The sequence below is a fragment of the Mus caroli genome, chromosome 12 (assembly GCF_900094665.2).
Source record: "Mus caroli chromosome 12, CAROLI_EIJ_v1.1, whole genome shotgun sequence".
In the NCBI taxonomy this organism is placed as follows: Eukaryota; Metazoa; Chordata; class Mammalia; order Rodentia; family Muridae; genus Mus; species Mus caroli.
The window spans coordinates 26,614,371-26,627,568 of NC_034581.1; the positions used below are offsets into that span (position 1 = coordinate 26,614,371).

At 43.1% G+C, this 13,198-nt stretch overlaps 1 protein-coding gene across 2 annotated transcripts in view; it reads right to left on the bottom strand.

Annotated features, from left to right (window-relative positions):
• Positions 1 to 7,556: 7,556 nt before the first annotated feature.
• Sntg2 (syntrophin gamma 2) overlaps positions 7,557 to 13,198 on the bottom strand; it is a 193,530-nt gene continuing 187,888 nt past the window's right edge. The window contains exon 17 of one of the 2 annotated variants that reach the window (XM_021179141.1): positions 7,557 to 8,333. In XM_021179141.1, the coding sequence (XP_021034800.1) occupies positions 8,202 to 8,333 (132 nt within the window). In that variant the 3' untranslated portion in view covers positions 7,557 to 8,201. The remainder of the gene's footprint in view (positions 8,334 to 13,198) is intronic. The other variant, XM_021179140.1, reaches the window with a different exon arrangement.

A 13,198-nucleotide genomic window follows, 5' to 3' on the forward strand; every position in this document is an offset into this window, starting at 1 on the left:
AGCAGCAGGGGAAAGTGATAGCTAGAGTTTTCTACAACTTGGGATACTTGGACTGGAAAGTAGACACACATGTGTGGAAAGGACAGATGGCTGCAGGAGGAGGGTGAGCTATGAGATGGTATGAGGATGCAGGGTGCCTAAGACCTTGACTCTCCATCTCCTGCTAACCCCTATAGCTTTCATTAACATCCCAGCAAGAGGCTTTTGGATTCCAGCAGGAGGCGCACTGAAGTCTGTGTATGCATACCTCTCCAGATCATTGCTCTCTTTTGTCATCCTCTCTTTTGCTGGGTACACCCTCTCTGTGGTGTCTAATACAGCTCTTTGAGGTGTCCTGGCCACTGGCATTATTTTCTCCTCATCAAATACCTATCCTCCCTGCAGACCATAGTGAACCATAGGTGGGGTCAGATGTTATCATCTCTGAATCCCCTCAGTAGTATGCATAAAGCTGCCCTGGAAACCCTTTGTAAATGGAAGATGAAGCCCACATTTGGAAGTCAAGGGTAGCAAATACACCGATAGATATTCAGGCACATAGTGTTAGGCAGATCTTCCTGGTCCCACTGTGGTGTGGAGGCATCTGGGAGATTCAAAGGTGAAGGGATGTGGCTGGAATCTAGGGAAGAGATTCACAGAGAGAGACAATAGGAGCAGATCTGACCCAGGGCTGCAGTTGACTGATATTTTATGGTCCCTTCATACTAAACACTGAATAATTTAAAACAGCAGAGATAGCCACATGAGTTCTGTGTGTCCTAAGTTTTAAGTCAATGGGGGTTCAGAGGAATTCATTATTCTCTTAGTGACTGCGGTTAAACAAGCCACCAGTCTCTGGATCCATACCTATGCTGCCTTCTGGACATACTGATGTGGGATGTGAAGCCTTTGGTGACTGTTTTAGTTTTCTCCCCTTTTGCTGTGATAAAATAGCCTGACAATAGTATCTTATGGGAGAAAGGGTTTATTTTTGTCCATTGTTCACAGTTCATCATGGTAGGGAAGGCTAGGGAGTAGGAGCCTGAAGCAGCTTGATAGCTAGCTACCGGGAGGTGGAACAGCTTCTTTGACACACAGACCTACTGACATGATGCTATGCTCCAATGCATATTCAAAGCAGTCCCAGGTTGAACCCTTTGAAACTGTGAACCAAAGTAATAACCTGATTCAGGGATGTTTGTATTTAGCATTTTGGTTATGGCTGGGAAAAGCCACTACCCTTCTCTTCCTGTGCTGGAATTCTGGTAGAACGTATACATCTTCCCCAAACCAAAGCCTGTTTCTGTGTGCAGCCGCCTCCTTGTTGACTCTAAAGTTTGAGCTGAAGAACTGCCACATATCTACCTAACAGGGAAGTGTCTTCCCTCTCCGCTGTATATGCCAAGCCTCAAATTTGCTCCAGATCCCAGTTTTAAATGAACAATTTATTGCAAGAGAAACATTTTTCTTGGTGGTAAATATATGTTGTTTAAGTTTTCTAGCTGCTACTCTGGTGAAAATGTAAGAGGTAGGAACCAATAAAATATCCATCCTTCACCCAGCCAAATCCTGTGGAATTTATTTTGCCACTTCCAAATATAAAATATATTTTTTTGAAGTCAAGTGTTCACTAAAGCTGTCTCCACTGCCTCCCCATGCTCTGTTCTTTTCATACTGCTGTCATACTGCCAAAGCTGTTGGGGGATTTATTTTTAAATTTAGAGATATGAATTTGGCTTTACACTCACTTTCAGAACCAGTTAAGTTTCTTCAGCTTTTAGATGATGCTGTTCTGTCAAGGGATGCGGTTTTCCTGTTAGATGTTTGTACCGTTGGATTAGTCAGGGTTCTCTGCAGGGACAGAAATAATAGAACGAGTGCATATTACAAATGGGATTTATTAGCTTGACTTACACAAGGGCTGGGTAGGTCAACAATGACAACTGCATGCTGGAGAAGCTGAGAACCCAGGAGCTACTCAGTCCAGACTCTCATGATCTTTCTGCCTCAACAGTCCTAATCTGGTCCTGGAGGACTGGAAGATTCTAGAGAGCTGCTGGTCTTCAGTCCATGGTGGGGTGCTGAGGAAGATGGGTCTTGATGATAGCAAATTCTGGCAGCAACAGTGCAGAACTGATTCCCCAGAGTTCCCTGTCAGGATTAAGGGTCCAAATAGGTTTCATCTGGCTTGTCCTTTTCTGTGTTTCTGGTCTTTGTTGACTGGAGACAAATGTTTCCTCCATGATCCAGACAGAAGTACCTGGACTTAGCTGCAGACAGATTGGAAGTGCTCTGGGAAATGAGGCCCATTGTCCTTCTTCAAGGTTATCTGTCCCGCTAGTCCTGAATATAACCAGTGGCAGATGTAACAGAGAGTAGAGGGGCAGTGTGAGTGCAAGGTGTGGCAGATGGACACACCAAGTTTCCATAAAATCAACCTTAAATATGATTTAAAAAAAAAGAACTTATTTTGGTGTGTGTGTGTGTGTGTGCCTGTGTCAGTACACATATGTGCATTCAGCTGCCAGCAGAGGCCAGAGAGAGAGTGTTGGATCACTAGAACTGTAGTTGTAGGCAGTTGAGTACTGGGAACTGAAGGCTGGTTCTTTGGAAGAGCAGCAAGTACTCTTAACCACTAAGCCCTATCTTCAGACCCCATTTAAGTTTTGAAATGTCATCTACCTTTTTGAAGAGGGAGAAGGCTTCTACAGTAGCTGTAGGCACTCTATATTGATGACTCTGTTAAAAAGCTAGTCATAGGATGGAGTCCTAGTCCCATACTCAGTGCTTTATCCCAGTCTGCTGGTGCTGGTACCTTCCCGATCTTGATCTCTATACTTGGACCAGGATGCATAACCTGCATCCAACCTGCTCACTCTGTCAGCCAGACTTTACCCTGATAACCCCAACCTCATATTTATCTTCCAGGCCACCCCTGCTCACAGATCCTATGTTCTGGCCAAGCCTGATAAGTTCACTGTCCTATCCCTAAAGAGCCCTGCACCCACACCGATCCTTAGGTGGAGCCCAGGACTCATACACAGTGCTATGACCCAGTCTGAGAAGCTGTGCTTGTTCTTTCCCAAGCTTCAAGTTGAGTCCGGATGCACACCTTATGTGACAATCCAGCCTGCCATGTCCATATCAGAAACAATCAACAAAAAAATCCACATGCCCAGGTCTCATCTCAAATACACAACAGTGTAAAAGGTCTCCCAATCTGTCGATCCTACAGAAATGACCCCCAGTGAAAATTACCTGAAAGGACATCCATAAACTTCATCAAAGGAGCTTAAAGAAAATGCATATAAATCAATGAACTTACAGAGAATGGACTCCAAGTATATATGAGTGATGCCCAAGAAAACACCGTAAGGCAGAATGAAATTATAAAAGCCACTCAGAAGCAGAAAACTAAATTCAATACAGAGTTAGAAACATTGAAGAGAACTCAAGCTGAAATGATGATAGTGCTGAAAAATTGAAGAACCCGATAAGAAACTCAGGAGAGAGGATCAAGTAGAAGACAGAATTTCAGGTCTCAAAGGTAAAGTATTAGACCACACAAGCCAAAACTATGAAAAAAAAAACTAGGAAAGGAACATACAAAAACTGTGAGACACCATGGAAAAAAACCCTTCAAATTATAGTCATAGATGAGAGCGAAGAATCCTAGGACAATGGCATAGACCAGGTCTTCAACAATAGGAAAAAAAAAACTTATCCAAATTTAGGAAAGACACACCCACACAGATAAAAGAACACAGAGAGCACCCAACAGACAAGACCATAAAAGAAACCCCCAAAGCATAGCATACATACACAAGTATACATATGTCTATACATATCATACATACACAAGTATACATATGTATATACATATCATACATACACAAGTATACGTATGCATATACATATCATGTATATGTATACAGAACATAGTATAAGTATGTTCTTATATATACATAAGTATACAGAACAAAGAAAGTATATTGAAAGATGAAAGAGGAGAAAAAAAAAGCTACACGTATAAAGGAAAACTAATCAGAAAGCTGATTTCTCAATGGAAACTCTGAAAGCCAGAAGAGCTTTGAAGCAAGGCATACCGAGTTCAAAAAGGTCATGTCTTCAGAATTAGGCTTTAGCAACTAAACTGTAAGAACTAAGACTATCTGCCACAATGAAGGAGAAGGAAGAAACTTCCCATGCTACAAATAGGCTAAAAAGTTCATGTTCACCAAAACAACACTATGAAGAAAACTGGAATGGAGAGGTGGGGGGGGTAGGAGTCTGGCGGGGAGGTGGGGGGGGGGTGTGCGGGGTGAATATACGCAGGCCAAGATACCTAGAAAGAAAGCCCACAAAGTCTAAGCACTGAAACAGTGTGTCAGGGTAAATATCAGAACTCAAGGCTCATGGCAAGTTATTAGTTGAATGAGTCACATATTCAAAAATAAGTTAAAATCAATACTAAAGGAGAGTCTGAGGAACCTGCCAGTGTTTTCACAGTGAACTTGGAGGTCACTGAAATCCAGATCACACGAGGAGAGTGAATTCATGTGTATCTTTAAAATCTAACTCTAAGCCATGTCTGATAATGCCGGACTGTAATCTCAGCTCTTTGGGAGGTTGAGGTAAGAAGAGCTTAGCCCACCAGGACTACACAGTGAGTTCAAGGCCAACCTAGGAAAATTAACAAGGCTTGTGTTGGGGTAATTTTTCTGGGGTTTCTGACCTACTCTAGCTCATACAGCCCCTGAATAAAAGCCACAGAAACACAGTATTTTTATTAACAAGCTCTAAGCTGGGACTGGGCAGGTCTAAGCTATTCTAACATAAATCCCAGCCATAGGCTGGCTCCATGTTACTTGCTGTTTGAGTCTCACCTGGATTGCTTTGCCCATGTGTGTCTTCAAAATGAGCTTCTGTTGGCTACACACTTACAGTTCATGCTCATGGTCCATCCTGCCTCATGGCAGCCTCCTTCTTTAGTCTCCACCCTCTTTCTCCTCATGTTCTCACTTGAAACCCCTTATTCCATCCTAGGTCCTGCCTTCCTGCTCTCTCTGCCCAGTCCTAGGGTCCAGCTTTTTATTAACCAGTCATGGACTATCAGGAAGCCTTCTTTACAGAACATTGGCTAACACAATTCCCCAAGACTAAGGTGCAGTCTAGTCAGGGGCACAGAACACTCAGCTTCTGAATACCGAGCAGGAGGGTAACCCCAACAAAATTGCCTCGAAAGTAGAAGCAAAACAAGAGCTGACTATATATGCTCAGGTATAGAATGGTTTCCTAGCATGTACAAGGCCCCGGGGTTCATCCTGAGTGTTCCCTACTCTCTGTAAAATTCCCAGTGTTAAAAACTATTTGCTATGCATTTCATTCTTACTACAATTTAACCCTGATATGGTTACCAATCATCAGGGTTACCAAAAGTGTCAAGGTTTTGGTTGTTTTTTTTTTAAACTATGAAATTTATATATTTCTCTCTTTTAAGATCTAGCTTACATGTTTTGAAACCTGTTTTTACTCATTGGCTTGAGGCCGTAGTGTTGATTTGAAATTATGCCTCAACTGATTTTTTTTTTCTAAAAGAGATGGGGCTATTTCTTCCCTCTGTAACAGAGACCAATCAAGTCTGCTAACTTCGCTTTGTTAAAATCTAAGGTGCTGTGCATGAGCCGCACAAGCCCACTCTGGAGTCTGAAGGCATGACACACAGATGGGTTGGGGTGCTATCCCATGACACATACAATGAATTCCTCTTAACCTCACTTTTTTTTTTTTCGCCTTTTAGGGTCATTGGTATTCCTAGTCTTCCTCATGAAGATTGTTAATAAGAATATCAAGATAAAAAATTATCAAGAAACAAATGGGAATGATCTGTCTGGAATGATCTTGTACCCATATTTGAATTGTAAATTAAACGAGGGTTGATAACTTGGATTAAAAAAAATTCCAAAATGAGTCTTTTCCCCATTTACTCACACTTAGTCAGCAGAAGGCGTCTGTTCTTAGTATTCAAATGAGACAAAAGATACATGAGTGTTTGTGTTTATAATGAGAGATAATACGCATGAATGTTCATGCTTGTAAGACGATCACCCTTATCAGCTCAGAGTCTACAGGTTGCTTGGTAGAACTACAAACACCAAGTGGGGTGTGATAGGTGCTGGGGATGTGGACCAGTCTCATTGGTGCCTGATAAGCCTCAGTGTCTTCATCCTGGAAGTGAGAGCTCAGGAGAGATTTTGCCTGCACCTAAGTGATCTGGGAGCTGCAAGGAGCTCATGGGCGCCCACAAATGGCCTCTGCAGAGATCACAGCTTATTTTCTAAAAGGAATATAGAACTGAGATGATCTTAAGATTAATTAGATATCCCAAAGAAAATAAAGGTCTGACCCAGGAGCAGGTGATAAGATCCTTGAGGTATCTTGTTCTGAGAATGGTTTGGTTGAGAAGGGTGAGCAGTTTGGCACCTGGAGGAGCCTGGGCTTAAAATGTGCATGCGACCATTTCAGGGTGCAGCACTTGGCACTTGCATAGTATACAGAAGGCAGTGGGCATCTGGTTATTTTTAAAATGTGCATCTTCCAGAAAGAGCTGTGTATTCACACACATGTGAAAATAAACTTTAGAGTTTAATCTTCTGGGGAAATGCTGTCACCTTCTCTGGTATCCAGTAAAATCCATATTTTATACTGAGCTTTTTCATAAAAACAAAATGAAAAATTTCCCCATTTCCTTAACTCTAGTCCAAAACACCTTTTACTTTTGAGTGGATTTGGCTATACATACACACACACACACACACACACACATACACACACACACATACACACACATATATGTGTGTGTGTATACATATATACATATATATGTGTGTATGTATATACATATATATACATATATATGTATATATATGTACACACACACACATAACTGTTCAACTTGGAGATCAGTGTACATGTCGCAAAAGAGGATTTGGAGAAAGGGGACACCATCATTCTACCTCTTTCCCCTCTGAGTGTGTGTTCACAGAACTCTTACCTCCTGTTGCTACAGTCAATTAACAGGAAGTCTGAGTAGAAACATGAGAACCAAGTCCCACACAGACAGCTCTAGGGTAGACAAGGAGGACCACTCTATTCCCCTCTAGAGTCTGAGAGGATCCTTAAGTGCTCAAAGGGGCGTCATGTATAACACATTCTACATACATGATGGAGAAACATTGTGTAAGGAGGAGGTTACAACTTCAACAACAGAAGCACAAACTATGTTTGATAGGTTAAAACTATATCCTTCCCCCAGATATCAGATAAATATGGGCAGATGACAGTCAAGGAACTATGGCTGATTGCCAAAATCCTTCATTGCTTCAAGATCTGAAGGATAGCTAGCCCTCAGTGGTGTTTCTCTCTGCTTCCCACAGGACCCCTGTGTTTCCTTAGGCTGCTATGCTCTGCAGTTAGATGGTTTATGTTCACCCTGTTCTAGAAGCCTTGACCAATGAGAATGTGATCACACCTTTTTCTAACCACAGCCTGAACTTCTGAAAGGAAACTCAAGAATTCCAATAAATTGCTTTTAATAAGAAAAATAGAAAAGTCCCAGATTAGAAGTTATAAACAATATGAAAGACAAGGAAACCAAAGCATGTACTGTATTTGATTAATTAGGAAAAAATAGAATTCACATTTAAATGATATATAATAAACATGTAAGCATTTAATATAAAACTAAATAATTCAAATTCCCTCTTCACTCTCTTCATTTATCACCCTGTTCACTTTATAGCCCAAATGCTGGTCCCACCCATGGCAAAGGGAGAGTTACCAGCTTGCCTGTGGGAAGCCCATTTCTCTTAAGAAAGGGTAAATGGTGACTTCTCACTCTCCTACCTGGCACTTTGCAAAAATAAAATTTGGGTTTCATTGATGCAAGCAGTAGACTGCGGTGTTACATCACCGGCTGTTTGAGACAGGCTGGGATGGGATAGTTTCAGAGGACCCTGAGTTCCTACCATCACTGTGCCTGGTCAGATTGATACCCTATTGTCACATTCAACAGTCTGACCCATCTGTGAAACTAGTGATGTCTTTATTGGTATCACAACTATAGGCTCATTATAAAACCACACAAAGGTGCAACATTGTGCAGGAAAGATTAGTTTCTTAAGAAAATAATTTAATTGCTTGCAGCACTCTTCAGACTTGTTTTAGCTGCTGCACAGGTATCTTCTTGCCATATTCTGGCTGTCCATGAACACGGGGTCCAGGGAGGCCACCTTGGCAGCAATGAAGGAGTGAATGCAGTGGAGGACTGCCGTCAAATCCTGGAACTCCAGCTCCTGAGGGGAAACGAAACAGGACTGTGGTCACTGGGAAGGTGCTCTACGGCAATGTTTAGCAAATTCGGTTCTTTGTGAACTCCAAGACTTGTTCTCTAAGTAAGTACAAATAGTTGCTGAAACAGGTAATGTCAAAATAAAGGCAGCGCAGCACAATCAACACATATTTATAAGGATGGATATACTGTTGTTCACATTGGTACTCAGACAGCCTAGGCTGTGTCGCCTTAATCTCCATACAGGGTGGGATGCATGCCCTTTAAGTCAGCATCCCTCCTTAGTTTGCGCTAGGTCTTCATCAGTCCTGAAGATCAGCGTTATGGTTTATGTCTTTACCACAGGCAACAGTACCAGGGCTAACAATGACAGTGCAGTCAGAGTCTCATGGGGGTGGGACTGACTGTTTGCTGACCCTGGTTGCATGTGTGCATTCCTCCATGTGTGACTTATAATGGGCATTTTCAGAAGGGCAGAGTCCTGCTGTGTGAGCAACACATTGAGGGAGAGACCTTGGCTCTTCCACATCCAGTTGTCATGTCAACAAAAGGAAGAAATGATGCTCAATAACAAGGTTCTTTTGAAGATGGTGGGCTCCTTAAATTTAAGGTAAAAAATACCTTAAATTCCTAGGTTCTTACTTTTCCACCTTAAAGCTCTCAGAGACGAATATTGAAGAATAAAATCTATATAAGCTGTTACAATTATTTTAAAAGTAATAATAATAATTATTATTATTAATGATTTTGTGAGTGCTGCACATGTGGAGATCAGAGGACAACTTCATGGAGTCAATTCTCTTCTTCTACCATGGGTTATGAGATTCTATTCAGGTCTCCAGCCTCTGGGCGATCACACTGGTCTCTGATATTACTCTCTCCCCTTCATAATTCCCCATACAAAGTTCCCAGCCCCAACCAACAAAATTGGCAATGAGCCTACAAGGCTATATACAAGGTGAAGTCTTCAAATGTCATGCTGTTGTAGAGCAAAGCAATCTCAGTGTCTTGGGATATAAATGCAGCCCAATCCACAGCCCACTCAACAGGCAGAAAGGGTGATTTCAGTACATCACTGATGATCCCTTTCTACTCGATGCTGTTTCAATACGGTGAAGTTCCAATACGGCAAAGAGTGGTATAATTCCTTTTAAGGCGACTGTTCAGTCATTGACATCCTATTTATTAAATCTGAGCCAAATTCTATCACATTCTAAACTGCTGAGACAAGACCACAGAGAAAACTTCATCCTTTTCAGGAGGACAGCCTGCCTGCTCAGGCTTGTCCATCCCCCAGTTGTACTCCTTGGGATGGGAAGTCAGCACACCTGCCTACAGGAGAGATGGCAGCTCATCACAGGTGCCGAAGCTCTCTTGGACCCCTGATGTTTTAACTAAGGTGCTTCTCTTCCTAAGAGAAGGATCTCATACTGCAAGCCTAGCTTCTACCTTCCTTTACAGAAGGCCCCACCACATTCCTCTCTTGGTCTCTGGTCCATTCCTTTCAGAAACTGCTCCCGTACTGGTGCTCAGGATCCAGAACCAACCAGAGTGCCCAGGGAGGGTGACCCAGGAAAGGGGACAGGGGAATTCACTTTGAAATGACAAAGAAGCTGAGATGCTGGTACATGGAAAGGGAGAGCCAGCTGGACAATAGAATCCCACGAAGTCATACCTAGCCAGAGAGAGAAAAGACACAGGTATGGGGTCCCTTGCACTTAACGGCTGTCCTCCACCTCCTTATACCTGTGACCCAAAGATTCTCTTTTCTTCTTGCCAATGTACGATCCTCCTTTTGCATGCAGGTGAAGCTTGGCATTGATTTTTGCCTGTGTGAAGGAATTGCTTTGATTTCTCTCTCTCTCTCTCTCTCTCTCTCTCTCTCTCTCTCTCTCTTTTTCTTGAATAAAGAAGAAGACATTGCAGACACTTAGGGTTCTCCTCCTACTGCTAAAGGGACTTCGTAGTGGAACTCTATACTTGCTACATAGGTACCCTATCCTGGTTGTTTGTTGGATCCTTGAGTTGAGTTACCTAGCTGCTTTTCTGGATGTCAACCCACCCATCTGTTTTCTGCACACCATGAGATGATACTCAGGATGTTTTATTACTTATGATTTTTTTCTCCATAAGAGAGGAAGACCATGGAACACTCTTGAACAAACAATGTTCTTGCAAGCTTACCAAAACTCTACTTCAATACATATACTGTATATGTTCCTGATCATAATCATCTTCTCAGGGGTGTAAGTGGAGGGACAAAGTCACAAAGCCCCACATCCTGGATGCTCCTGCAGCTGTGCTTTCTGTACAAAAGCTGAAAATTGCTTTACAAATTCCTACGGTTTGCTCAATAACAGCATGGCAAACTAGAAGAAGCAGCCAGATGGCCACTGGCATTGAGACACACATCTCAAAGCAGCCTTGGTATTTCCTGGCGTGGTAATTTGAAGCCACATCAAAACAGTTTTTGAAAAGACTATCTATCACAAGAGAAGTCACTCCATGCAAAATCTCAGCCAAGAGTGTTCCTATGCAGGAATGGAGTGTGAGCTTCTGAAGCAGGAGGCAGGCTTGATCCAGATACAAAAACTGAACATTGCATAGAACATCCTTGGTTCCAGGGTGGAGGGTGGGGTGGGGGAAGTCATGGAACCTGCTGCTCCGCTTATATCCTAAGCAGATGCTGCCAGCAGAGGCATCCTGAACTACCCCCTTTGCAAGAGTTGTTAGCCAAAGCCATGTTTGGCCTGTTGGGACAGGACATTCACAGTGATTCCAGTGTTGTCTCTGTGCCCGCCACTACCTGCTGGCCCCTTTAGCTTGTGTCACAGGTGGTGGTAGGCTGCCAACTCCCACCTGCCGAGGAAGATAATCTGTTCAATAGAGTAGGAAGTCATACCGCAGGGATACAACAGCCGCCTCCAAATTTGTCTGACAGGCCTGAGGTATATTTAATAAAGATGATTCTTTTTAAAACATGTTTGGAGAAAAGCCAAGACAGCCATATAGAGTCTGTAACTATAGACTGTTGCTGCTCTTCTCGAATGTCAGCTGGGCTGTCTTGTCTAGGAGTGACATATGTGCTGCCTTTTTTTTTTTAAACATATTTGACATTTTGAGAATGGGGGCTTCCAGATGGTCACTGGCCACAAGTGTAATGGAGCCAGGAGAAGCCCAGGTTAGGATGAAAACCTTCCGATAAATAAAAGGTATTTCTACATTTAATCAGCGGGGCCCCAGTGCAGTGTCTGAGTAATAAAGAAGGCGAAACTGGAAAGAAGCCCTGACCAGTGACCCGGTCCCTTCTCACCTGTGCCAGACTGGGTTGGAACGGAGTTGATGGTTAATGTCTGTGATACAGAGATATCACCTTGCAATTCTGTCTCTGGTTCCTGCATTTCCTGGCTGGGCAGTCAGGTAGTGAGTGGCCAGGGCCAACCCCCTCCAATGCTTTTAACATTTGTTACTCGCTCTAATGTCAACGGTATGATTGTCTTTAAATTACTAATAGCTTGCCACATGGCTAGTACATTGTCTGAGAATTTACTCCTTGAGTCTGGTGCAGTTTTGATCAAATATAGGGAAAGGCTGAGCTGGGCAAGCAGGAGACTGTGTAATTTCCCTATCTGTGAAACTGTAACCCCACAGTGGCTCCCTTAGCATCCCTGTGTAATTAATTAAGGTGGATGAGGACAGGAATCAGGGGACAGACACTGGAGCAACATCACCATGAGATGGATATTATCCCTTTATCAACGTAGCTTTGTCAAATCAATAACATTGCCTCAGCTCAAAATTGCAATATAAAGTAAGATAAAAGTCAGAGACCACCATTCCAGTTTTAAAATAAGGAAATGGAGCTCAAAACAATCTTTCCAAGTGACCAGGCCAGTTAGTTGCAGAAATGTCACTTGATGTCAGGGATCCAAGAAACCCCATAGGGCTTCCCTGTGCCTCCTGCTGGAGTTTTAGGAAATTGGTACAGTAGTGTTATATGTTATGTTGCAAGCTGTCTGAGAGTGGGAGTTGCCCCAAACAATCCTGCATCACCAGGATTCCTGAGGTTCCCTGAAGGACAGAACTTCAGCCTTTTTCAGTTTCCCTAGTCTCCAGCTGTCTTTGTCCTGGGCCTACCTTGACAGGTGGGTAGTGCTGTTGAAGGGATAGCCAGACAAATCAGCTGCGATCAAACTGGAAGAACATGGCCACTAACCCCATAGTAATGGTATCAAGGGATGGAGTATGGTGTATGGAAGAGAAGGTAATTTTGAAGGCACCTTCTTCCCTTGTGTATCAATCCTTGAATAACTCATTCTTTGCATTTGTGCAGGGGTGGGGGTGGAAACATTCCATAAAAGGGCAGGAACCAAGGACCAAAAGCAAAAAGCAGATGGTATCTATGGGCCTGTGCATGGGTATCATTAAGGAGAAGCTATGCAGAATAGGTTCTGAGAGACCCTTACACAAGACAGCACAAATACCACTCTAAGGACAGCCCTCGGGAAGTACAGGGAGCTATGGATGGAGGGTGTGTAGGAGGCAGAGACATGTCTGTGGGGCAAGGACATGAGACAGAATGAGAGAGAAAAGAAGGCCTATGGAAAGAAACTCCTTTCAGGAAAGAACAAGAGTCTGTGAGAAAAGATGAGGGCTTGAGTGAGGGTAGAAGGGAAGGCAATGTCAGCTCTGAGAGGTGCAGATATACGCAGGGTTAGGACTGCTCTTCTTGGCACAACTGGGATAAAAGATCCCCCAAAGACCCCCAAAGCATCAGGACTGCACCAGTGAGGGGTGTGCTCTCCAGGATTGGTGAAGTAACGTGTGTGTGTGCGTGTGTGTGTGTGTGTGTGTGTGTGTGTGTGTGTG